This window comes from Trichoderma asperellum, chromosome 1, assembly GCF_020647865.1.
Source record: "Trichoderma asperellum chromosome 1, complete sequence".
Classification (NCBI taxonomy): Eukaryota; Fungi; Ascomycota; class Sordariomycetes; order Hypocreales; family Hypocreaceae; genus Trichoderma; species Trichoderma asperellum.
Window position 1 is genome coordinate 5491249 of NC_089415.1, and position 24054 is coordinate 5515302.

The 24054-nt window shown below is 49.3% G+C and overlaps 6 protein-coding genes across 6 annotated transcripts; 2 read left to right on the forward strand and 4 right to left on the reverse strand.

The window, feature by feature from the left end:
- Positions 1-138: 138 nt before the first annotated feature.
- TrAFT101_001712 (uncharacterized protein) lies at positions 139-2129 on the forward strand. The gene is made up of 2 exons (XM_024899549.2): positions 139-482; positions 622-2129. The coding sequence occupies exons 1-2, from the start codon at positions 278-280 to the stop codon at positions 1845-1847; spliced, it is 1431 nt and encodes a 476-aa protein (XP_024762834.2). The 5' UTR covers positions 139-277; the 3' UTR covers positions 1848-2129.
- TrAFT101_001713 (uncharacterized protein) lies at positions 2091-3059 on the reverse strand. Its single transcript, XM_024909596.2, has 4 exons — positions 2721-3059; positions 2545-2650; positions 2367-2469; positions 2091-2277 (listed from the first exon to the last, which is right to left on the reverse strand). Exons 1-4 carry the CDS (start codon positions 2877-2879, stop codon positions 2205-2207), a joined length of 441 nt encoding a protein of 146 aa, XP_024762835.2. The 5' UTR covers positions 2880-3059; the 3' UTR covers positions 2091-2204.
- A 249-nt stretch (positions 3060-3308) lies between these two features.
- Positions 3309-5427, reverse strand: TrAFT101_001714 (uncharacterized protein). Its single transcript, XM_024901794.2, has 2 exons — positions 4883-5427; positions 3309-4811 (listed from the first exon to the last, which is right to left on the reverse strand). Exon 2 carries the CDS (start codon positions 4750-4752, stop codon positions 3622-3624), a length of 1131 nt encoding a protein of 376 aa, XP_024762836.1. The 5' UTR covers positions 4753-4811; positions 4883-5427; the 3' UTR covers positions 3309-3621.
- A 1926-nt stretch (positions 5428-7353) lies between these two features.
- On the reverse strand, positions 7354-9419 carry TrAFT101_001715 (uncharacterized protein). The gene is made up of 3 exons (XM_024901795.2): positions 9183-9419; positions 7822-9114; positions 7354-7734 (listed from the first exon to the last, which is right to left on the reverse strand). Exons 1-3 carry the CDS (start codon positions 9204-9206, stop codon positions 7582-7584), a joined length of 1470 nt encoding a protein of 489 aa, XP_024762837.2. The 5' UTR covers positions 9207-9419; the 3' UTR covers positions 7354-7581.
- A 221-nt stretch (positions 9420-9640) lies between these two features.
- Positions 9641-17122, reverse strand: TrAFT101_001716 (uncharacterized protein). The gene is made up of 5 exons (XM_066126397.1): positions 16974-17122; positions 15913-16844; positions 15723-15799; positions 15651-15668; positions 9641-15557 (listed from the first exon to the last, which is right to left on the reverse strand). The coding sequence occupies exons 3-5, from the start codon at positions 15731-15733 to the stop codon at positions 9914-9916; spliced, it is 5673 nt and encodes a 1890-aa protein (XP_065982498.1). The 5' UTR covers positions 15734-15799; positions 15913-16844; positions 16974-17122; the 3' UTR covers positions 9641-9913.
- Positions 17123-19617: 2495 nt separating this feature from the next.
- Positions 19618-24003, forward strand: TrAFT101_001717 (uncharacterized protein). The gene is made up of 4 exons (XM_024899739.2): positions 19618-19815; positions 19884-22710; positions 22788-23223; positions 23289-24003. Exons 1-4 carry the CDS (start codon positions 19778-19780, stop codon positions 23585-23587), a joined length of 3600 nt encoding a protein of 1199 aa, XP_024762839.1. The 5' UTR covers positions 19618-19777; the 3' UTR covers positions 23588-24003.
- Positions 24004-24054: the final 51 nt, after the last annotated feature.

Consider the following 24054-nt stretch of genomic DNA (forward strand, 5'->3'; position numbering starts at 1 on the left):
TTGGGGAAGCTAAGCTCTTGGTGAGTACATGGGCTAGGCTGGAAATGTGCAGCAGGGGTTACATCGAGAAGAAAATAAAATGTCAAGAGAGTCCAGATTGTACAAGATGGCAGCAAATAACTAAAAGCCATCTCCAATGGCATATTTGAGTAAATCTACATCCAGGATGGCACAATGCTATAAGCCTGCTGGGTACACGTACTGGTAAAGCCCGCCAAGCTGGACTTGCTACCTAGCGAACAACCAGCAGAGCCTAGAACGAAGCGCAGAGAAGCCAATGGCCGTGGGCCCCACTCGGCCTTCGAGAACCTCCGCAAAAGATTCCACGCTGGCTGAATCGCCAACTCCAGCCCCGACTCTCTCGACTCTCCCCCTCCTCCAACCTCAAGCCATTGAGCCCCAATCAGCCATGGCCGACGCTCTCAAGAACATGTTTGGAGGCGCAAAGTCGGAGCAGGCCGCCGCCGGCAAGCCAGACTCTGGTAAGCAGTTTTCTTTTCCCCGCTCAGCAGCTCAATTGCTTGCTTCGCGCTTTGTAACCGGACTCGAGGAGCTGCTGCGGCATTGGTGGCAAGAAAGGAATATCAAGGGAAAGACGGCAAACTGACCTCTAACAACTAGACTTTGCCGACTTTGCTGGAGCTCCCGATCCCGTCCCTGAAGCTGCCCCCGAGGCTGCGACGCTGACCGGAGCTACCTCGCAGCCCACCAGCGAGGTCGTCTGGACGAAATGGTACAACATCCATGAGCGCCACTCTCTGTCCGAGTTCAAGCCCGAGGGCATCATCCTTGTCATCGCCGCCATCATCTTCTTGTTCCACATGTTTGGCATGCGCGCAAACCGCTCCAAGGCCAGGGCTTGGGTCAAGGCTCATGCCCCCACCATGAAGAGCGAGTTCGCGTCCGTCGGCTTCCGGGGCGTGCCCACGCTCGACTCCGACTTCGATGCCAACTCCTTCATCAAGGAGAAGTCGCTCTTCGAGTTCGCCTCGTACGCGACCGGCCGCCAGAATGTTGCCTTTATGGACGTCAAGATCACCCTTGCCAAGCGATTCAACCCTTTCTTGAACTACATTGAGCTGGGACTGTCCCTGGTCACCGATACTTTCGCCGGCCCCGAGGATTTCGTGGAGGCAACTATTTATCCTTTTGATGGCAAGGAAGAGCTCACTCTCCCTCCTGCTGCTGGCGGTGTTGAGGCTCGTCCCAAGGACAGCAAGAGCACCTTTGACGGCTTTGTCTGGGCTATTGTCAACAAGTCCAGCATGCAGAAGCTGCGTGATGACCGATACGACGTCTCCCTGACTGCCACCAAGGATCACTCCAAGCTGCCCGAGTGGCTGACCGTCATGAGCGAGAGCGCCGAGATTACCGACACTTTCCTCACTGCCGATCTGATTGAGGCCGTTAAGAAGGCTGGCGACCTGTTTGACTATCTCATCATCTCTGATCAGCCCGCTGACAAGCCCACTCGTCTCGAAGAAACCACGCCTCGCAAGCGAGTGTTCCTCAAGTACCGACTCCCGTCTAACAACAACTATGACCAATTCATCCCTCTGTTCGAGCAGTTCACTCGCATCCCCGACGCTCTTGTCAGGGATGCCCATTTCCGCCCCGAGGTTCTCAAGCGTGTTCGTGCTACCCGTGAGTCCATGATTGCTCAGCTCAAGAAGGCAATTGAGGAAGAGAAGAACGAGGAGCGCCAGCTCGAGAAGGAAAGGGCCAAGAAGGCCAAACGAGATGCTGATCTCAAGGGCCTGGACGCCAAGCAGCAGAAGAAGTACCTTGAGAAGGAGAAGGAGAAGGAGCTCCGCAGGTCACAGAAGAGGATGACCATGCGAGGCTAAACACGACAGACTTGTTGTATGTGTAGCATGACGGACACGATGGTGGCGTTTAGGATGACGACGAGAGGGATAGGAAAATGTGGGAAGACGTAATATGTACAAGTAGCCTATACTATGTAATACTGGGATCTTTTTCTCTTTATTTCTTGTTTCTCCATGGAATTTGAGGATTGGACACCGGCAGACTAAGTTGCAGTGATCTCCAAGGTTCAGCTAGTCACAGGAGGACAAAAAGGAAAAGTACTTAAATAATTCAAACATTTTAATGTAATTCACGTATTGCTCTCTCATTGATGCCGTGGATGAGATAACCAGCTAGCACAGCAGCATCGGCATTTTCAACTTGTACTGTCATCATCATTTAGTGTCTGCGTCCAGCAAGTCTTCGACCCTCTTGACCTTATCCTCTGCAGTCTGCTTCTTATCCGTCCTATTTTCCAGAATGATCAGCATGTGTCTTCACTCATGTTCTTGTTCTTCTCTTTTCCATCTTTCTTGAGTTTAACACAGAAAACGTACCTTGATCCAACCCTCATCGAGGACTGAACCCTCACAACACCCTTTTCATGAACTGCCGAGTGTGCCTTTCCAATCACCGTCATGACCTCCTCCCAGTTACCCTCTAAGAAGAAGCGTAAAGACGGTTTAGCTCTTATTTGGTTAAAAGGATTGTCAAAACGGGGCGTTTAAAACTCACCAACAGTTGTTCCGGCAGAATGCATCGTGTATTTCAGACCACTTGCTTTGAGCACCCGCTGAACCTGGGCGATTTCCTCCGCCACAGAGACGGTGTTTGTGCCAATCTAACCCGCCAACCAAACAGCCTGTTAATGAGATGGAAAGGAGAAATGGAAAACACAAAGAAAGCCGCACCGGGATCAAGCAAAAGTCGGCATAGCACGAAGCTGGTGTTGGAATCGAGGCGTAATCCATAGCAATAGCGGTAGCTCCAAAGGCTCGGCGAGTTGAAAATTGTGGATATACTACTATATGCCTCGAGGCGCGGCAAGTTCTGGGAGCGAGACGGAACATTCAATGGCTTGAGACTGTGGATCGTGATTTTCAGAGGAATGTCGATGAGCAGAGGGAAGGAAGGCGAGAAATTGGAAAATGTGCGTGTTGGAGAGTTTTTGTGACGAAAGGTCAAATGTTTTTTTAGTAGAGGGGTTGTGAAATGCTTATTAGATGAGTTTGGCTTTTTAGCGGGCTTATGAGACGCCGAGTCCATGCGTGCCTTTGCATCTTTGCGAGTATTTTGCTTAACAACATGTTTAAGCATCTCGTGGCAATTAAACACATACATATATATGTGAGAAAATAAAACATAAAATAAAATATTTATTTGAGAAATTCATCTCAGCCGCATTCAGAAACTAGAAAAATAAAACCACGGAGGAAAAAATGCGCAAAAGTAAAAGTCCACGTCACATCAATGTCTGCAAAATGAAGCATCTTCCCCTAAAAAAAAGAATAAAGAATGTTTAATTGATTGGCAATATTACCAATATCTATGCAAAATCTAGTAGTGAATGATTGAATACTATATCTTAAAAACCCCCAGAAAGCGAAGTTTATTTCCTCCTTTTTCCTTCCTTTCTTTTTTTTTTTTCTTAAAACCCCATATGTCGCAGTCTAGGTTGCCTTAAAAACGCCTCGCTAAAATGCCAGAATATGTATGCTTTGTGAAGAAAAAAAATCGAATGCTTCTAGTTTCGTTCTCTCTTTCATATTTAACTAATACGAGTCGAGAACGGGAAAAAAAAAAGCAGCCTCTTTAAATCATCAACAGTGTCGCCGCAAAGAAGGCAATCAGAGCTCCCGTTCCGAGCTCTCGCGTCGAACTCACACCGTCTGCGGAAGACGAGCCGCTCGAGTTGCTGGCGACACTGGTCCGGCCAGTGGCATCGCTGATTCCGTTGCTGTTGTCCGCGGCCTTGACTGTGGATCCCTGGTCCCAGAAATCGACAAGGACGAAGCTGGGGCGGTGGCTCCATTCCTGGTTGCATTGCTGGATGTGCAGGCCCAGGTTTCCGGTGGCGTTGGTGGCGGCGCTGTTAACGAGGTTGATGTTGGTCGTGTCGGGGATGATGATGGATCCAGTGACTACCTGGTCTTTGAAGTGGTTGACAAGGCCCATGAGTCCCTTTGAGAATGCGTTGGAAGCAGGGCCGGCATTAGAGGGTCGGTCGACGGTGCAGTTGAAGCCGTCAAGCTCGAGGACGGTAAAGGGAGTCTCGAAGATGTAGTTGAACTCGGGCAAGAGGTGTGGGCTGGCAGCAGACGAATCGATGTTGGTGATGAAAGACACGACTCGGGTGTCATTGGCAATCATTTGCGCCAGGCTAGGCCACGCGGTCTTGGAGGTCGGAGTGAATCCAAACTTGTCAATGCCCGACTTCTCGAAAGCGTCTGCAAACTTGGACACGTCTGCGTCATCAGAGTTCACCAGCAAAAGAGTAATGACATCCGAGGGATGGCCAACCACCCAGTCGTTGATGGCCGCGAGCCACGTCTCCAGAGGGCCGGCATCCAAAAGACTGCACGAGGTGTGGCACAGGCGAAGTGTGTTGTTCTCATTGTGAACCTGGGCCTGGAGGAAGCGAAGTCCAGCATCGAGGGCGAATGTGGCGTTCTTGAACTGGTTGCCGGCGACAGAGTTGCCGGTGCTGGCGTCTCTGAGAAAGGCGCTGTCATGGGCACCCATGTAGGTGATGTCGTTGTAATGGCGGTCACATAGCACCGGTGAGTTGTTGCAGACTGATGAAGATGATGAAGCAGAAGAAGCAGTCGATGACGGCGTTGCTGCTGACGAGATCTCAGATGCTTCGGGCCGAGGGAAAACTGCCTGAACGCCGGCAGTGCCAATCAAGGCAGTGGCCAGGAGGCGGGCTACTGAGAAGCGCATATTCAACTTTTTTTTTCCTTTTCTTATCCTCAGTCTTCGAATATCTTTTCCTTTCGCCGCTGGTTAACCCTGGTTAGCTGTCAAATTCTGGGGGATGGATCAACTTAAAAGGACTATCCCATGTACATACGCTAAGTCCTCGAGTCAAGCTTTTTGATAGGCTTTAATGAGATATGGAGTATACGAATAAAAGGGGAGTAGTATAAAATAAATAAAATAAGTAGGTGGATATAATGTATGTACCCTCTTTGGGGGAGGAAAGTATGGAGTATACACCCAGATAGTATAAATGGTTCCAATAAAAGAGAGAGAGAGAGAGACGAGAAAGGAACAAGAAAGGGGATATAGGAAAAAGTGTAAAGCTTGAAACACTAGTGGATCATTTATGAAGAAAAATCAAGATGAAAAGAAAATAGACTCTGGTCACCAGATCTATCCCAATAAAAAACCCCGCTCAGCTTCAGGATATAATTGAAGAAAAGAGAAGAATAGAAATGGAGGAAAGGAAGAGAGTAGTCTCTCGCCCAGCCTCGAGATCGCGGCTCGGAGAGAAAACGAGCCCCCTAATGGAGCCAAGCCCTCTAGCGAGGTAAATCACCGTGGCATGATCCCTGCTCAGCCATTTTGGCAGTGCTTAGACTGCGCCTCTGAGACGTCAGCAGTGGAGCTGCGCTGAAACGGCAAGACACAAACGCTGGTTTAGTCCAGCCAGGGAGAGGGGCACTAGAAGAACTGCAGATCCGAAAGCTGAGGCTCTAGCTTTGTGGTGCTATCAGGGGGGGTGAGCGAAGATACACACACAGTTGGAAAGTAAGAGCACTGGATCGGCAAAAAGAGTCGTTATAAATAAGTACTACCGGTAGTAGGTGTGTATTATATAATCATCGGCCGTCTATTTGGTACACGGGGTTACATACCAATATATACAGGCAACCAAGCAGCAATAGTAGTACATAGCACAAGTAATAGGGTCAGTGGAAGCAGGAAAAGCAAAGGTTGTAGAGACAATGAAAAACTACCTATTCAAGATGATTCTCATTTGTATTGCCTAGTATAGCAATAGTGCGCATAACATCGAGTTGTGTGCCGATAGTTGCCAAATTCTCCGTTCCTCGTGCTCTCCCCACTTGGCTACCGTCCAGCCGCTACAAGCATCCATGCATTTCATATTAAGGGCACCTCTAGCACCTACCACATGGCAAGTAGCAACACTGCACAGGCAATAGTACTTCGTGCGAGATCCATATTCACGTAATAGATTGCCTGAATAAATGATGTTGCGCCCGCTTTGGCATGGAAGACTTTTCTTTTCCTTGTCAAGCAATGCAATACTTGCTTTGTACAAGTATGTACTTGTAGGCATCGCTGCGTTGAATTCATCGCGGTGCTTGCAGATCCATCCCGTGTATTCCGCAACACATTCCTGCGTCTGCTCGGATCCCGGAACCTGCAGCTCAGTCGCAAAAGTAAAACGCCCAACTCCAACTCTGTCAATGCAAACTCCAAAACGTGCACGGGGCGCATCAAGCAGTTGGCCCAAAAAAAAAAAAAAAAAAAAAAAAAAAAGATACATTTGCTGTTACAAAGAGTGGCTCCTCGAGTAATGAGCTGTGCGGGCCGAGTAAAAAAGTACCGGAACTATTTCTACTAGTATCCGGCATCTCCTTTTTACACATTGCCGCTGCTTTCCGAAAGGGCAATGCCGAGAGAGCGATGCATCTCTTGTCAATTCCATTCTCTCTTCCAGAAACTAAACTTTGGATATACGCCAGATAACAAAAGAATGCTGTAAGACGAAACGCCAACTGTGACGAGAGGCTGTGTGCCTGTCTGTGTGCCTGTCTGTGATCGGCCGTGCTATTTTTATCTCTTATCGTTGATCAGGCTCCATCGCTTCAAACCAGCAACGTTGGAGAAAAGAGACACAGAGAAAAGGGTTCCACATTGGCCACTGCATTAATGCGTACACCTAATACTATAGCACGCCTCTGTGTCACTCCCTCGCCCTTTTTTGTCTCTTTCCTTTATATGGGGAGATGGGCCCATGGCTTACAAAGTCTTAAGCTTTTGTTCCCCCAGTGCTCTCTTATACGACATCGATTATCGCCATGCTCAGCCACCATGGGCGAATATCTCTCGTATTGATGGCTGACAGATGCGGGGGAGTAGCCTAACAACCACGTCGATAAGCCTCCCGCTCTTCCAACGATCTGGCTTGTCTTGACATGGTCTTCCCATGCCGAGATCTCATGACACCATTCTCCAAATTGCTGTTCATCGATAAGCCCTGCGTCTTCAATATTTCTCCAAATTCAGCCACGTCGAGATGTATCCTCCAAGGCATACGTAACCCCCCCCTTTGTAAACCTCTATTTTGGCTTCTTGGCAATCATGCAAAGCTACGTCAAATAGTAAGCCACTTCATAACGAGCATATCAAGCTGCTTCACCGTGCCTACAAGGACACGCGTTCAGTGGAGATTCTTCTATCCTCGTATCAATTTCATAGCCTCGAATTTGTCCACGATCCAAGACCATTCTAAATGATACCACGTCCTCACAAGAATACAGTCGAACAGTTTTTTTTTTTTTTTTTTTTTTTGCCATTACATGCTTTGATTACCTATGTCTCTCATACAAAACAAAATCCCAATGAAGAATCTGCCAAAGAACTCGCAAATCCCCCCAACTTGATCGTGTGATCCCACGTAGTCCCATTCTGGTGGCTGGTATCATCGTCATCTTCCTACCGCTTCTCTCTTTCTCCTTCTCCTTCTCCTTCTCCTTTCATCATTTCTCTCATTCAACTTGAAGCCGGCGTAGTTCATTATTACTCAGGATCCCCTACTGACTCTGTATCCGCCTCTGCCTCTGCCTCTGCCTTTCTCTCAGCTGCCGCCGCTGCTTCCATTTCTCGAAGCCTCTGTTGTCCCTCTTCAGTCGTCGCATCAATCAATTCTTCTTCAAGGCTAAGGATATTGGCCTATATTGAACAGCTATTGTCAGTATCATAGTCTTTATATCAATAGAATGCCTTATCCAACATCCAAACATGAGTTTCTTGACTTACCTCTCCAAAAAGACCCACCAGCTCCTCCGCCGCGTCTATCTTCATGTTCCCCAAAACCTTGTTGACCTCGTCCAATTCGCCTGACTCGAGTGCCTTTTTCATTTCGGGATCAAAGCTGTCGTAGATCTTTCGGGCAGCCTGGATATCCGCATCATCACTATCGGCAGGAGGGACCTTTATCTGAATGGTGGTGCCAGGCTCCATGGCATGCAGCTGGATCTGCTCGACACCCTCTGCCGGTTCCTTGGCACGCTCAGCAATGATTTCTAGCGACCGGTTCTTAATCCTCATGTATGTATCCTGAACGTCCTTGTAGAAGACATCCTGTGCCTGGTGACCCTTTGTGGTGATACGTTTGAAGAAGAGTGCCACTCCATCTTTGCCCAACGCACGGCAATACTGAAGCAACAACGCCTGATGAACGTACTGACGAGACAAGTCGTCCTTTCGCTCCAGGGCCGCGTCAAATGCGAGCACAAGCAATCCGTCCGTCTCCCGCTCCGTCAAGATCTCCGGGTTCTGAGCCAGGAACTTTAAGCTAGCTGAATAGTCATTGACACTGATTGCTCCGAATTTCTTGGCTGCTGGTGATGCCTCAATTTCGTCATCGTCATCCACCGCAACCTTGTCTGATGAAGACGCCCCTGAAGCCGACGCAGATGTAGAAAAGTTGGGATTTAGCAGCTCCACCTTGGTATCTTCCTTCTTCACCGAGGGGCCTGATTTATTCACATATGAGCTGTTGAATCCGTCGTGAATGCTGTCGCTCGTAATCTTTTTCCCTTCCTCTTTCTCAAGCTTCTCCAGCTCAGCCGCTTGTTCTTTCTGTAGCTCCTTAATCTTATCCACGTGCACTTGCATCTCTTCAAGCATTCCCGTGTACCGATCCTCGACCTTCTTCTCATCAAGAGTCTTGTTCACTTGGTCCAATAGCTGCATCAGCATTTTCGAGTATGTCGGCATGGGCTGGTCATCGCTGAAAACCCCCTCTGGTCGCGGCGGCGGCTGGTCGTCCTTGGGATCGCCAGCACTGGTCAGTACGGCCTTGAAGGCAATCTGGGCCTGGTTCCCTGTAGCAGCTTCAGAGGCATGGGCCTTCAGATTGTCCAAGAGAGAGACCACCCGGCCCAGCAAAGCGCTGTTGATCACCCGCTCATACTTAAGGGCTGTGATGCGGTTCTTTCTCTGCTGGCGCTCTTGGTGGATCTGATTCTGCTTCGCTCGGATGAAAGATCGCTTGTCGACGTTGGGGTGGACCTCGATATCAGAATCGTCGCTCACTTCAATCGCATCCTGTGAAGAGAAGCCGCTGGTCAGTAAAATCTGCGGCCTAATAAGGACATCATCCAATGACTTCATACGAATCTGCTGTAATCAATAGGCATGGTGGGCTGCTCTTGGAGCTGCCGAGAGCTCGTTGTATGGCTTAGCAAGCAGGATGTACCACAAGAAGGGATAGGAAAATAGACTGCGTAGCTACTGTATCACCAGTAGGATTTCAGGCACCGATGGATTTTCTTCTCGACTTGTAAGAACAGATTTCCAAGCTTTCCCTTAGGTCCTGGAACAGAAGAGAGGATGCCAAGGTGGGGCCATTTCTTGTCGATAGAAGTTCACCGAAGCTTTGGCGGGGTCAGATTTCTGCCCACCTAGGCATGGTTTATAAAGCCAGGGGAGCATATACAGCGCGTCGTCCCCTAATGTCCTTCAGTCTCCGGAGACTCACCTTCAAACGATACCATGGCTTAATCAACAGTCGCCTAAATCGTTTTAGCTTTTACATCATATATTTCTTTTTTCTTTTCTTTTTTCTTTTTTTTTCTCCAAATAGAAAATCGCATCAAATATACACGCCTTGTCATCGCTTATTTTTGATTTATCAAAATAATCCGTCTACTATAGTACAGCCTAGGAGAAAGTTACTTAAGAGTGTTGAGATATAACAAGTACCAGGGTGGAAAGAGGCCAAAGAGGCCGTAGCAAGGTAAAATTAGAATTTTATATGTGGTCACTGTTTTAACTTCTCCTTTTTTTTTTACCGTTCCCTTCCACGTCTTTAAGAGCCAGCTCCTATATATTATTTGCAATTCGTTCATGACATTGTCTTCATGAAATCATCCAAGTCGAAACTCTCTTCATACTGCTTGTTATCCCACAATTCTCCCAAATCGTCCAGCCACGCCTTTTTGCCCGGCTGCCGTAGAACGTCACCAGTTTCGATATCAACCATGTCCTCCTCCCTTCCATCGATGCCATTCTGCGGCTTATCGGATATGAGACTTGGTCCCGTATCGCCCAAATTGAACAGGTCAAGGATTTGATCTGTGTCCATCGTCGCCAAGCCGGCATTCTGCTGATTCACCACTGTAGATGCCACATCAATCTTGAAGCGTTGGAGGCTGAGGATCTTCTCTTCCAATGTGCCACGAGTGATGAGACGATAGACATTGACCACCTTCTTCTGGCCGATTCGGTGAGCGCGGTCCATGGCTTGCAAATCTTTCTGTGGATTCCAGTCGTGTTCCACGAAAATGACGGTGTCTGCACCCGTAAGGTTCAATCCAAGACCACCAACGCTGGTAGTCAGCAAGAGCACATCGTATGAAGGGTCGCTGTTGAACTTGTTGACGATATCTTGTCTCTTGTTCGCCTCCACCGATCCATCAAGTCTCAGATAGGATACGGAGGGCAGCATTTCTTTTAGAACTTTGGTCTGGACCATGTCTAACATTTCCTTCATTTGGCAGAAAATGAGAGCGCGATGAGGTTTGATGGGCTGATATAGTGGGTCGTTAGAATCATCCCTATCGTCGCCAATACCACAATCAATCAAGAGATCTTTGAGGGCCGTGAGCTTAGGTGCATGATGAGCATCTTCGATAGATGTTCCCTGTTTCTGAAGAATCTTTTGTGTGTCGTTATAGAGATCGCTTCCTGGTTTCATAACCATGGCAGGCGAGTTGCACAGTTTTCTCATATATTGCAGAGCTTGGAAGATATGCTGCTTGGCCTCCTTGTCCTCTCGGCCAGCCTCCGCTTGGATCTTCTTGCCCTGCTTCTTGGTAAAGTCTTCGAATAGCTTCTTTTGTAGGTCGCTGAGATCGCAGTAGTAGTTCTGTAGAATCTTGGGGGGTAGGTCGTTCAACACCTCTTCCTTGAGGCGACGCAGCAAGAAAGGAAGCACCTGCTTGTGCAGAGCTTCAATAGCCAAAGCTCCAGCCTCCTGCTCCTTGGAAGACGCTTTACTATATCGACTTGCTGCGATAGGCTTCGCGAATCGATCCAAAAACACTTTTTCGGCTCCGAGGAATCCTGGCATAAGGAAGTCAAACAAGGACCAGAGTTCCAAGACGTTATTTTGGATTGGCGTGCCCGTAAGGATGAGTCGGTGGTTACTGGCCAGCCTCTTCACAGCCTGGGTGATCTTGGCTTTGGGATTCTTGATTAAGTGGCCCTCGTCCAGGACAACGTAATTCCAGTTGTACTTCTCCAGAATTTCGGAGTCATTCCTGGTGACATCGTAAGATGTAATAACAATATCGGTGTCGCCAAGTTTATCTTTCATGGCTTTGCGCTCTACTGGGGGCCCAACATACGCAGTAACACTAAGGAAGGGAGCATACGTCTTGATCTCTTGTTGCCAGTGACCTGACAGTGTTGGAGGGCAAACAATTAGAGATGGCAGCCGCCTCACATCAGGGGCTTGCGTTTTTGCAAACTCCTCTTGCCGCTGATGATGATCACTGGCCACGATACAGATGGTCTGTAGAGTTTTTCCAAGGCCCATGTCATCGCAAAGAATGCCATGGAGGTGATATTTATTGAGGAAGTTGAGCCAGTTAACACCGTCTTGTTGGTATGAACGAAGTTCTGCCTTGATAGCCACGGGGATCTGGAACGGCTCGACTTTCTTGGGATCGAGAAGCTGGGCGATGAACGTTCGTTCTCGGTCTCGACCTTTCAGAAGCTCTTCAGACAGGCCGGGCGGATCGGGGATTCCAGCTTCGAGGGGCACCAGCTTGACTAGTGTAGCGAAAGACGTGGTCGCGATGAGACGAATTTCATTGTCAGAATCGCTCATTCGACCAAGAACAGGTACGATCAAGAAGATGACATAGGGAAGGATCGCGTCGCCCATGACGGCAATTAGATGGTAGATGGCTTCAATTACGCCTTGGCGGAAATTGAGATCTAGGGGATTGCTGATTGACGGCAAGACCTTTTCTACCAACGCCGTCATTCCGTCCACGGTGATGACACTGCATATAGTAGCCAGACACTTAGCGGCCATATAGCGGAAAACCGAGAGGTCAGAATGCAAAGCTTTGATAACAAGAGGCATCATCTCCATAACAAATGGGTGGAGGCTCTTATCCAAGGTAGGCGTCATAGTCCGAATAACTGACATTGCGTCGACAATCTCCTGGCCGAATGCCAGCTCAGGATCCCGAGCTTCTGGAGGTAAGTCTGCTGTGAAGGCCTTGACTAGCGCATCCTTCATAAAGCCCTTCAAACTTGGCACAGAGTCGAACAAGGTTGCGCCGTACGTCTTGGACAGTATCTCCAAGGCTTCCTTTGCACCTCTGCGCGTGATCCTAGCAGCCTTAGCTTCCCTAGCCCACTTAGCAGCATCTGGATGATCAACACGGTCTTCTTCTTTCTGCATAGAGAGAATGCAGTTAGTTTTGGCGGCATGAACGGGGAACTCGGGAGTTTCAGCCACTTCCACGCAGGAAAATTTGACCAGGTTGGCGACAACTTTGTCCGCAGGGCCACGCCTTCCCTTTTCTGCAAATAGTTGAACAAGTTTTGCAATGGCTTCTGAGGAGCGGCTCTGGAGCTGATGATTCTCTTCGGTCTTGATGGAATCCATGATGCCCTTGATGAGGGGACTGGGCTTCTTCGGCAAGAGCTTCATTGCGACCATGGCACAAGCGGCGCCAGCCTTGATCCTAATGTCGCGGGCCTCCTTGAACGCCTTGGCTTCTTCTATAGCTGATACCGTGTTGTCACGAGCGTCAGCTAGCTGCTGACCAGCAATCAGCCGTTGACCAGGGGGCATGAGCTTCTTGAGCCTCTCAAAGTCCTCACCCACGCATTTTTCCGCAGTCGCAATGGAAAAAGCGCTGGGACCAGCTTCAGCTTCGCCTTGAACCACGACAGGGAGAGTAGGCAGCTTGCTATGAGAGACTTTGCCATGGTCACGGAATAGATGGAGCAGTTGCTGGCAAAGGCTCCTTGTTCTCTGCACAAAGGTCACCAAATCTCTGTAGGCCGAAGGGCGATCTGATTCCACAATCCGCTGCAAATGGTCCACATAGCGGCCAGGATCTTCGGCTGTTTGGCAATTTCTCGCAAATTCGTCAATGACAAGACAAGCAGTTAGCTGTGTGGAGGAGAAGGCGGAAGTAAGGCCCGGTACAAGCAGGGCATCGTAATCGTCAAGGTTTCCTGAAGGGACCAGGGACATGACGAGGCCCATGGCCTGAGCAGCCGAGACTCTTGACCGAATCAGCACATCTAGACCAACGAGATCAACGTCGCCCTGCATCATATGGCCATCTACATCATGTGTCAGGCCGGCAGGAGTGGACTCTTCGACCCTAGTAGATTTACGGCGACGTTTTACCGGTCGTTCCAGGCCATCGGGCGAGGAAAGCCGTCTCCCACCAGGTTGCATCGGCCCTGAGGCGGAGTAGGTACCACCGGACGGCTTCTGGAATAGGCCGGCATGCATGGGAATCGGATGCCGTGATACACCAATTGGATGCAGCGTCAACTGCATCAAATTATCAATGTGAGGAGCAAATTCGTCGGCAAGGATGGCGGGGTTCTTTGCTAATGTGCGGACAAGAGCACCCCAGAGCTGCAGGGACATATCAAGGGTTTCCTTGTCTCTCTCAACGAGGATATTTTGAAAGATGAGGCGGAGAATTCTACCGTTGAGCCAGCCTTGTGATGTCTCATCGCCAAGGTTGGCAAAAGTTAGAAGAGCTTTCAGTACAGCAAGCCGAACAGACGTGATGGTGTGGCGTAAAAATGGATAGAGGCGCGGAACCAGCAAAGTAAAAGATCGCTCTTCATCTTGAGCAGCAGAAGATTTCATCGATTCGAGAACTTGAGGGAAGCCACAAAGAGTAGCAAGAAGGTCCATGATACGACCAGTGCTAGCGCTCAAATCGTCACCCAAGTTAGACAGGCTCTCCCATACAATATTAGTGAGGCCATCGAGGGCTGCCGGCCGCATCGTGACAAATTCTTGAGCCATAGGTATCAGGGTGGCGGCACTGACTGAGCGAACATCGTCGTCATTGTCACCTAGGCCCTTCATCACAGCTTTGATAACACCGTCAATCATATCCCCATCTTGAAGCAGCAAGTCTTTCCTGACAGCAACAACATATCTCAGGCCAATCATGCCACCATGGCAAACAGCCCAGATCGGAGAGTCCAATTTAAGATCTTCATGCATTACCATCCGGTACAGGATTCGATAGATGTCGTAAACCGATTCGGAAGGTACATGTTTGAGAACAGCACCAAGGGTTTGTCCGATTGTTTCCCTGATGGGGGCAACCGATGTATCGGAACTATAGTCCGTAAAACGGTCCAGCATCAGAACACAGCAAAGCCTGCAGGCAACGTCGTTGAGCCATGCACGATTTAGCTCGTTATTGTCGTCGACTGACTTTCCCCGAACTCTGCCAGCCCCGCCACCATGAACTCGGAGAACCTCACGCAGTGCCATGGCGGCTCCGTGACGCGTTTCCCATGCGGAATCGAAAAGGTCGATTTTGAGAAAGTCGCAGAGCCGCTCGTACGGCCACTCAGCGCCCTCCATGGATTCCTCGGCCTCGAGTTCAGATTTGATTTGCATCACCGAACCTTTGAATTCGCTGACAACCTTGGCATCTTCATCGATATCGGCTGGGCGTTCGAGATTGAAGTAATCATTCATTTTCCCATTCTTCTTTGATTCGTGTTCTCCCGTTGGGGTGTCGTCTCCGAATCCTTCAGATCCGGCAGTTGTCGTGCGTCGTAAAGAGAGATCTCCAAAACCGCCTTTGCCCTGTGCTTTCATCGCCTCCTTCTTACGTTTCCGCTTCAGCACATTAAGTTGCCTCGAACTAAGCTGGGACTCTTCTGCAGCCTGACTCTGGGATTGCGTTCCCTCGCCTTTGTTCAGGCTATTACCATTGGAGGTATCAAGGGGAGTTTTAGGCACCCCATCCCCTACAATAATTTCTTCATCTTCAAATTTCCTTCCCAGCAAGCCAAGTCGACCTAAGAGTGTCTTCTTTTGGTACTCTAGGCGGGCCTGGGGGTCGAGAGAAGCAAGGTTATACTCTATACCGCCGCCACGTAGAAGCGGCCGGCCGAATTTTAAAATAGTGTCCACATCGAGTGCCTCAAGCCTAAACACGTCGTCGTCGGAAAGAACCGATAAAGTTTTGTTGTCTTCCTCCTTCTTGATTGCGCCGTTTTCAGAAGAGCTCTCTTCTTTCTTGGGCTCACTTGCAACATCTCCTGAATTAGGATCATAGAGCGGGGCGTTCTCTACAATTTTACCGATAGCCTTGGCCGCTGTCGTCCTCGTCTCCCAATCTTTGTAGCGAAGATAGGGGATTACCCGCGACAGGAGATTAAAAAGCTCATCGGGGTGCTGCTTTTGCCAGTCAGCGAGCTGGTTGACTGCAGTGTCCCGAATGAGCCTGGTGCTCCCTGTCTCGAGGATACTAAAGGAATTGGTCAGCTTTGGGAAGTTGGGTTTTGAGGTATGGAACCACTGATGGACAATCTGAGATCATTGTGAGATAAGGGAAACTCACGTAACTAATCGATCAAGTCTGCCGAAGACGTTAGCCACAAGCCAGAGAAAGAAGATTGTGCGAGAAACTTACCTAGAAGTCATTGTGTCGTCGTTTAGAATGGTATATTAATGGTATTTTGGGGCTCATGGCATAGTGAACTAGAGGCTCTGTGCATTTGGTTAGTTGGCATCACCCATGGTAGCTGGCGTGCAAGTCTGAAGATAAAAAGCAGAAGCAGCAGCAGCAGAGGTAAAAGCAACTGAAATCGATTAACGCTGACATGGAGTAGCAATATTGATGGTCGCAGTTAAGGCCGTCTGTCCATCTGAATCGCAGCGCATCAGGCGCATGTGTGGGAGAGGCGGTCACATGCATTGCGTCGAAGCTCGTAGGCTAGGCGCAACGAAGAAATTCAAAATAGCAGTGATGCGCGCCAAGTAACGGAGGAGCTCACGGCGCACACGCAGCGTGACACGAGGCTTTAAACCCATCCAGGGCTGGTATTACATGAGGGAGCAATGGTGCAAATGATGAAATAGCAGAGAGATGCAGCGAATTTGGGATATGGGAAGCGAGTGCATGAATTGCAGCAGCGATTTACATGAAGGCGGCAATCGCAGATAAGATAAGGTATAGCATGCAAATCAGCGGCTAGGGTGACAGGGATGGGGGGATGGGGCGACGAAATGAGTAGTGTAGCAGGACGAAATGGCGTAATAAAACACGGCGCGGCAGAGAGTGGAAGAACTTGCCTGTATAAACAGTGCCGGTGCTCTGGGATCAGGCCCTAACGATGCAGTGTGATGCACCGAGAGGGCGGGAGCGTAGCCAAGTACCAGCGCTGCGGCTGAGCAAAGAGGCAGATTGGGATGCGACCGACTGCGCTGCGATGCGATGCGATCGATGGTTTATATCGGTCAGAGCCGGCGTGGGCAGGTACCCGTCACCGTAGCAAGTACCTGGCAAGGCAGCTGGGGCCGGGGGCTGGTTCGCGCAGCTGTCGATGGCGCATGCACTATTGGGCAGGAGTGCTGGAGGCGGCTGGAGGGGCCAAAAATCAAAAATCAAAAGAGCCACCCAATGATCGCGTGGGAAACGATGGATGCGCGCAAGCGTGCAGAGCTGCTGCTACCTTGTGTGTGTGCCGGAGCTGGTGCAGAAAACCTGAAGGCAGCAATTGAGCTAGGCCGGGCAGGTTCTGATAATAAAGACCTGGTAGCTGTAAATCAGTATGCACGTACTCGGATGGCATCAGAAACCTCGAAAAAAAAAACCCAAGCATAGCACAGGTAGGCAACGATGCTATCGGTACTGCACTGGACTCCCAGCTGGGACACGTACGAGTAAGGTAGCGATGCAGCGCAGCAGTGGCGCGGCGAGTCGAGCGAGTGGGCGCAATGGGTGGCGCTGTTTTTGCCTCTGTGCTGCTCGCGACGCTGGCCGATGCGACTATGGCAGAAGGTCGGGCAGGGCTGGGACGGGGAGAATTGAGTGGAGGGCAGGCCGGGCTTTCTATATGTCTATGCCTGTATTTTTATACACGCTGCCATCCCAACAGCCAACGGCCTCGCTTAGTGTCCCTAATGCTTCTCTAGCGCCGAATTTTTGTGCAAAAGCGGGGCCCCTGCCTTTCATCGTTGATTCTAGGACTCAAATGGCGTAGTACCTGCACAAAGTAGCGCCAGTGCGCCGGCTCCCCATGTGCCCTACTGATACGGATTATTTGGCCCCAGTCAGAGCTATCGAGTACCTACCTGTTAATTCCAGGCAGTGCTACTCATGCTCTGTGCTATTAGGCAGTCCATCTGCGCATTTTCTCACCACAATAGTGTTTTTGCTTGTGTGATGAGTGCACAGTCGGTACTATCCTGCTCCATGGATATAGTAGATTTTGCTTTGGCCCGTGATTTTCTTCATTCTACTAAGAAGTGGGGAGTAATTACTTGGGCGAGTACAGAGCAAGGCCCGCCCAGCAATTGCATTTACTGGCATATACAACAATAACAGGCCATGCTACTTCGTGAAAGGATCTCTTTCCTCAGCGTGCATCTAGGCAGTGGAAGCGAATTGGAATGTCGATGCAGAGCATTCGGGTGCTTGTAGCGCATCGGCACGGGTGCAGCTAACAAGTCAACTATCTCCGCTGCCGATTTCAGATGCTTGTTGACGCGCTGGCCAATCGAGATAGGCTCACTTCCGACTCTGAATGGTGCATTGATTGTCCCCAAGGTAAAGTATAGAGTAGCAGCGACAGCGGAGAAGAAATAGACAACGAGGAATCTTGCTTGAAGAAATCATTTTTGGGGAGGGGAAGATCAGACATGCCAGAATATGTTTTCCTGCCCGGCAAATATCGGATGCCAATCCTCCGTGGCTTTATCCATCCAAATTTTGGCCTTGCTGCTGGACGCGTTCGTCGAGTTGCGTCGCCTTCTCCAGGTTGGCCACCCACATATGCAATACGCAATACGCTTGAGGTGAAGAGCCATCCGTTTTCGTAAGGCTGGTAGCTCCATGCAGCTCTCGACAATGGCAATTTCAGAGCATGGCACTGACCTCGTGAGAATCGCCTCTCATCTCATCAAACCCAGGAACAGGATAAACAGGATAGGCACATAGGCCTAGAACGAGCGGGTGTTCATCCCCTGATCGCCCCAAGAAAAGGAAGCGCCGCTTCGCTTTCTGAGTAGCTTCTTTTCTGCATGGAGCTTTTCCCAACTGCGTGTGCGATTGTCAAAAAGTGCAGCCCCTTACATGCCATGTCGCAAAAATTTTCTCCGCTTGGCTTCTTGAGACAGAACGGCCATGGTTGGTTGGTGCAGACCAGATCTGACTTGTCTAGATCGACCCGTTTGGCCGTAATCTAAAATTGCCGTGAGACGCTATTGTCCCTGCTGCTCAGCAATGGTTGGTCGGACACCCGCCATCGATCCCCAACTTGCTAGGCCTGGCTTCTGCATTATCCACCTGCCTATGACGATCAGTATGCACAATGGTCTGTCCACACTTTTCTCGTGGTACAGTACTTGCTGGTACTTGGCAGCGTGGTTGTGAGCTCGGATGACGGCATAGCAAAGGTCAAAAACACGAGGGTAAGGAAATGTCTCAAAGTTTACAGCGCCGCTTTTTCTATTCTCAACGTTCATTTCTTTTCTCTTTCTTTTTAAGACTGGCAAGCTAAATTGCTCCCCACATGTTCCACACGTGCCCAGTGGGCATAGTCGCCAGTGGCTTCCTCTACTTCCCATGGCTCTCCACACATAAGGATAATAAGAGCGCAGGACCGCTAAGCGTTATGAAGAGTCTTCTCATGCTGGTATATGTATGTGGTAGAAGAGGTATGTGGAAGCAGTAGAATAACGGTATGCGTAATAATAGAGAGAGATGTGTGTTTAAGGCTAGAAGACTCTATTTTGTGCTCCCCGCTTGTCAGTATGGGGTTGCTTTACTGTGCTATTAAAAAAAAAAAAAAAAAAAAAAAAAAAAAAAAGAGGAAAGGAGAGGAAAAGGAAAGGAAGCAAGGTAAAGAAGAAGCAAATAGTGAAAGGCCTTTTTATCTGTAGCACTCGACAAGAAAAAGAACTTGCAAAGGCACGGCTCAGGATATTTCGCATGCCTGCTTTTAATAGGTATTTTGGCTTACATAGACTAGCCAAGCACCACAGGCGAAACATAGGACTATACAGCGACATATCTTATCATATACTCGTAAATACTACTCAATAAAGTCCATAGCCGCTTAATGTCAATAAGTATCAACTCTACTTTTTCTTTTCCTTTGTAGCCACAGTCAATCATGGTTGAATGGTAATATTTCCCTGGTTGCATACACATTGTAGGGTAGTGAGAAAACAACACTAGTGGCAGCACTGCTCCAGTGCTCCAGGCGCCAGTCCAGACTCAGCAGCTCTGCAACCCAAGAGCTCCCATCGACACCTTATTTTTTAGGCGCTAATCTTAGATGGGCTGGTAGTGCAACGCGACCTCGAGCCTGTGTTTAATCGCGGGCCCAAACGAGACGCGTCGCATCGCATGCTGGTAGAGCGCTTGCACTTCATTGATTTTGCGCAAACTCCCAGCAGAATCTCAAATCTGCAGCCTCCTCGTCCTTTGGATGTTGCGCACCGGCGCCCGCGCAGCCTACCATGTATATCAAGCAAATCATCATCCAGGGCTTCAAAAGGTGTGGAATCGCAACCCCGCCAAGAGACACATCGTGGTGGTGGTGCATGTGCTGACTTATCGCCTTAGCTACAAGGACCAAACGGTCATTGAACCCTTCTCCCCCAAGACGAACGTCATCGTCGGTCGTAATGGATCGGGAAAGAGTAACTTCTTCGCGGCGATTCGCTTCGTCCTCAGCGATGCATACACGCAAATGAGCCGTGAAGAGCGCCAGGGTCTTCTCCACGAAGGCTCGGGCTCGGCCGTCATGTCGGCCTATGTTGAAATTATCTTTGACAATAGCGACGATCGATTTCCGACCGGAGGCAAGGAAGTTGTGCTGCGACGCACCATCGGTCTCAAGAAGGACGAATACTCAGTAGATCGCAAGGTTGTGACCAAGACGGACGTTACCAACCTGCTGGAGGCGGCAGGCTTTTCACGGTCTAATCCATACTATATTGTGCCCCAGGGCCGCGTCACTGCCCTGACAAATATGAAGGAGTCTGAGCGATTGAATCTGCTTAAAGAAGTTGCGGGTACCCAAGTTTACGAAGCCCGCCGCGCCGAATCACTCAAGATTATGAATGAGACGAACAACAAGCGGGAGAAGATTGACGAACTTCTCGAGTATATCAAGGAGAGACTGGCAGAACTGGAAGAGGAAAAAGAAGAGCTGCGTGGTTTCCAAGAGAAAGACAGGGAGAGGAAATGTCTGGAATACGCATACCACCACAGAGAGCAAACCACTGTTCAGGCCGCCCTGGAGGAAATTGATAGTGCTAGGCAGGACGGCCTTGATAATGCAGACTCAAGCCGTGCCCAGTTCCTGGAAGGAGAAAAGGCTATCTCCAAGATCGATGTCGAAATTCACAAGCTGCAGAGACAATTGGAGCTTCTGCAAATTGATCGACGCCAGCAGGAGGAAGATAGACGCGACAATGCGAAGATGCTGGCCAAGGTTGAGCTGAAAGTAAAGAATCTAAGAGAAGGACAGTCTGCTCTGGAACAGGCTCGGCAACGCCACGATTCCGAACTCGCATCTGTACAGAATGAGATTGCCACCAAGGAAAAGGAGCTGGCGCGGCTGCTTCCAAAGTATACACAGACAAAGAACGAAGAAGATGAGGTCAGAAGGCAGCTAGATACTGTTGAGGCATCAAGATCACGTCTCTTTGCAAAGCAAAGCCGCGGCTCCAGATTTAAGAATCGGTCCGAGCGAGATGCCTGGCTTAAGCAGGAAATTGAAGAACTCAGCTTGACGATCAGCACCCAAAAGGCAAACAAGCTAGATGCTGATGAGGAGGTTGCCAGAGTGCAGAAGGCAATTGAACAGGGCGAGAGAGAGGTTGCCGAACTCCGCTCACGTTTAGCCAACTGGAGCGGAGACAGAGGCCAAGTGGTAGACCAAGCTGCCCAGGCACGAGCGACGCTGGATAGGTTAAACGACGAACGAAAGCTGATTCGGAGAGAGGATGACAAGCTGAACACTGTTATTTCCAACGCTAGGCAAGAGAAAGAGCACGCTGAGAGAGAATTAGCCCATGCGGTAGACGGAGCTACCGCTCGTGGTTTGGCCACCATACGTCGATTGAAGCAGGAGCAAGATATTCCAGGTGCCTATGGGACACTGGCAGACCTTCTGGATGTCAGCGATGCATACCGGCTGCCCGTCGAGCAAATTGCTGGCGCCAGCTTGTTCCACTATGTCGTGGACAATGCCGATACTGCTACTTATCTTGCAGACACCATGTACAAACAACATGGCGGTCGAGTAACATTCATGCCGCTGGCTCAGCTTCGTCCTCGCAAAGTGAACTTTCCAAATTCCAATGACGCAGTTCCTCTTTTGAGCAAGATCAACTACGACTCCAGGTTTGAGAAAGCATTCCAGCAGGTATTTGGCAAGGTTGTTGTGTGCCCTAACCTTGCTGTGGCTGCTCAGTATGCCAGGAGTCATGGGGTTGATGGTATTACCGCAGAGGGTGACACTTCCAACAAGAGGGGTGCCATGACTGGTGGCTATATTGATCCCCGAAAATCGCGTCTCGATGCCGTAAGAGCCGCTAACAAGTGGAGAGAAGAATTTGACCGCCTTGTTGAACAATCTCGCGATATTCGCAGGCAGATTGAGCTCAAAGACCAGGAAATTACTGGCGCAATGTCCGAAGTTCAGAAATTTGAGCAGAGGCTTAGACAAGCAGAAGATGGCTTCGAGCCATTGAAGCATGAGCTTCGGAATAGGTCTTCTCATATCGAGAACGAGAGAAACCGTCTCGATGGGGCCATCAGGAGGCGGGACGCAGTTGAGAAGAACATGAATGGATTCCTGCAAGAGGTTGCAGCCCATGAGGCTGAATTAGGAACAGATTTCAAGAAGACCCTTACGGCAGCTGAGGAGCGAGAGCTTGAAGGATCAAGTCTTACCGTCCAGCAACTCCAGAAGCAGTGGAATGATATCAGCAATGCCCGACGAGTTCTCGAAAGACAGAAGCAGCTGCTGGAGATTGACTTGCGGCAAAATCTCCAGATGAAGCTCGATCAGCTCAACAGCCAAGCCTTTGAAAACTCTGCATCCGGTGGCGCTTCTGGCACCTTGAAGGAAACTGAGCGAGAATTGAAGAAGGCCCAGAAAGCTCTGAAGGCTGTTGAAGCTGATTTGAATGAGACCGAGGCTAAGCTCGACGAGCTCAATACTCGCCTGGAGCAGTTTGAATCAGAAAAGATCAACCGTGAGCAGATCCAACTGGAAATTTCCACGAGGATCGAGAAGCAGCAGAAGAGGATGGAGAAGACACTGCAGCGAAAGGCTCTCTTGATTTCACAGGCGGCAGAGTGTGCGAAGAATATTCGGGAGCTGGGCGTCTTACCCGAGGAAGCTTTTGATAAATATGAAAACATGCAAGCCAACACCGTAAGTCGTAGCATCCTATTGTTTCTCTCGATAGTCGGGGAGGCAGACGGAAAGGAGCTAACCAATTGTTTTGCTAGATCACATCAAAACTGAAGAAGGTCAACGAAGCACTGAAAAAGTATAAGCACGTCAACAAGAAGGCCTTTGAGCAATACAATAACTTCACAACACAGCAAGAGCAGCTGATGAAGCGCCGAAAGGAATTGGACGATTCTCAAGGATCCATTGAAGAGCTCGTGGAACACCTCGATCGACGAAAGGACGAGGCCATTGAGCGTACCTTCAAACAGGTGTCCAAAGAGTTTGCCACTATTTTCAGCAAGCTTGTCCCGGCGGGTCATGGTCGTCTGGTCATCCAGCGCAAGACAGATCGCCGCCAGGATGCTGAAGACTCAGACGAAGAAGCTAGAGGCAGCGTTGAGAATTACATTGGTGTCGGTATTAGCGTGTCATTCAACTCCAAGCATCTTGATGAACAGCAAAAGATTCAGCAGCTCAGTGGTGGTCAAAAGAGTAAGTGTAGCACCTTTGCAGAATCAAACATAAGTTGTGTTGCCGCTAACTGTAAGATTCTCCAGGTTTGTGTGCTCTCTGTCTTATCTTTGCGCTGCAGCAAACTGAAAGCAGCCCTATGGTTATTTTCGACGAAGTTGATGCCAATCTAGATGCGCAATACCGTACTGCTGTTGCTTCGCTTCTTGAGTCCATCTCCAACGAGGCTGGCACGCAGTTCATCTGCACTACTTTCCGACCCGAGATTGTTCATATTGCAGACAAGTGTTATGGTGTTACATTCCGCAGCAAGACGAGTTCAATCAACTGTGTTAGCACGGAAGATGCCCTCAACTTTGTTGAGGGACAGGCTAAGCCAAACTAGAACAATACATAGCGAGCGAGAGTTGATATGTCATAGTATGACGCTTGACTGACTGAACATCAAATACCAACAGTATTTGACTATCTGGAAAAGAAAATTAGGAAGGGCGGAGTACGGCGTTGGGTATAGTGGACAGCCCATGTGTATTTTGAAGGGTCGGTGAATGAATATTGCTATAATTTGTACGAAAGAGATGACGCTGGCTAATGTGTGGAGGGTTCTTTGATGTTATGAAATTACTATTTTGGTGTAGCCCTTTCCACATAACAAAACTTATATATAGTTGAGGTAGAGTAGGCTGACGTTTGGAGATTATACCCGGATAGTCTTGGCTGCTCTGGCCAGCTTGATGCGAAATGTTTTTCAATTGTTCCCGTGTAGACAGCTCGACCGCGATATATACATGAGCACTGGCGTTTCGTAAACGATGTGTTAAAAGAAGCCAAACAGTACATCGTCTGGCGGCA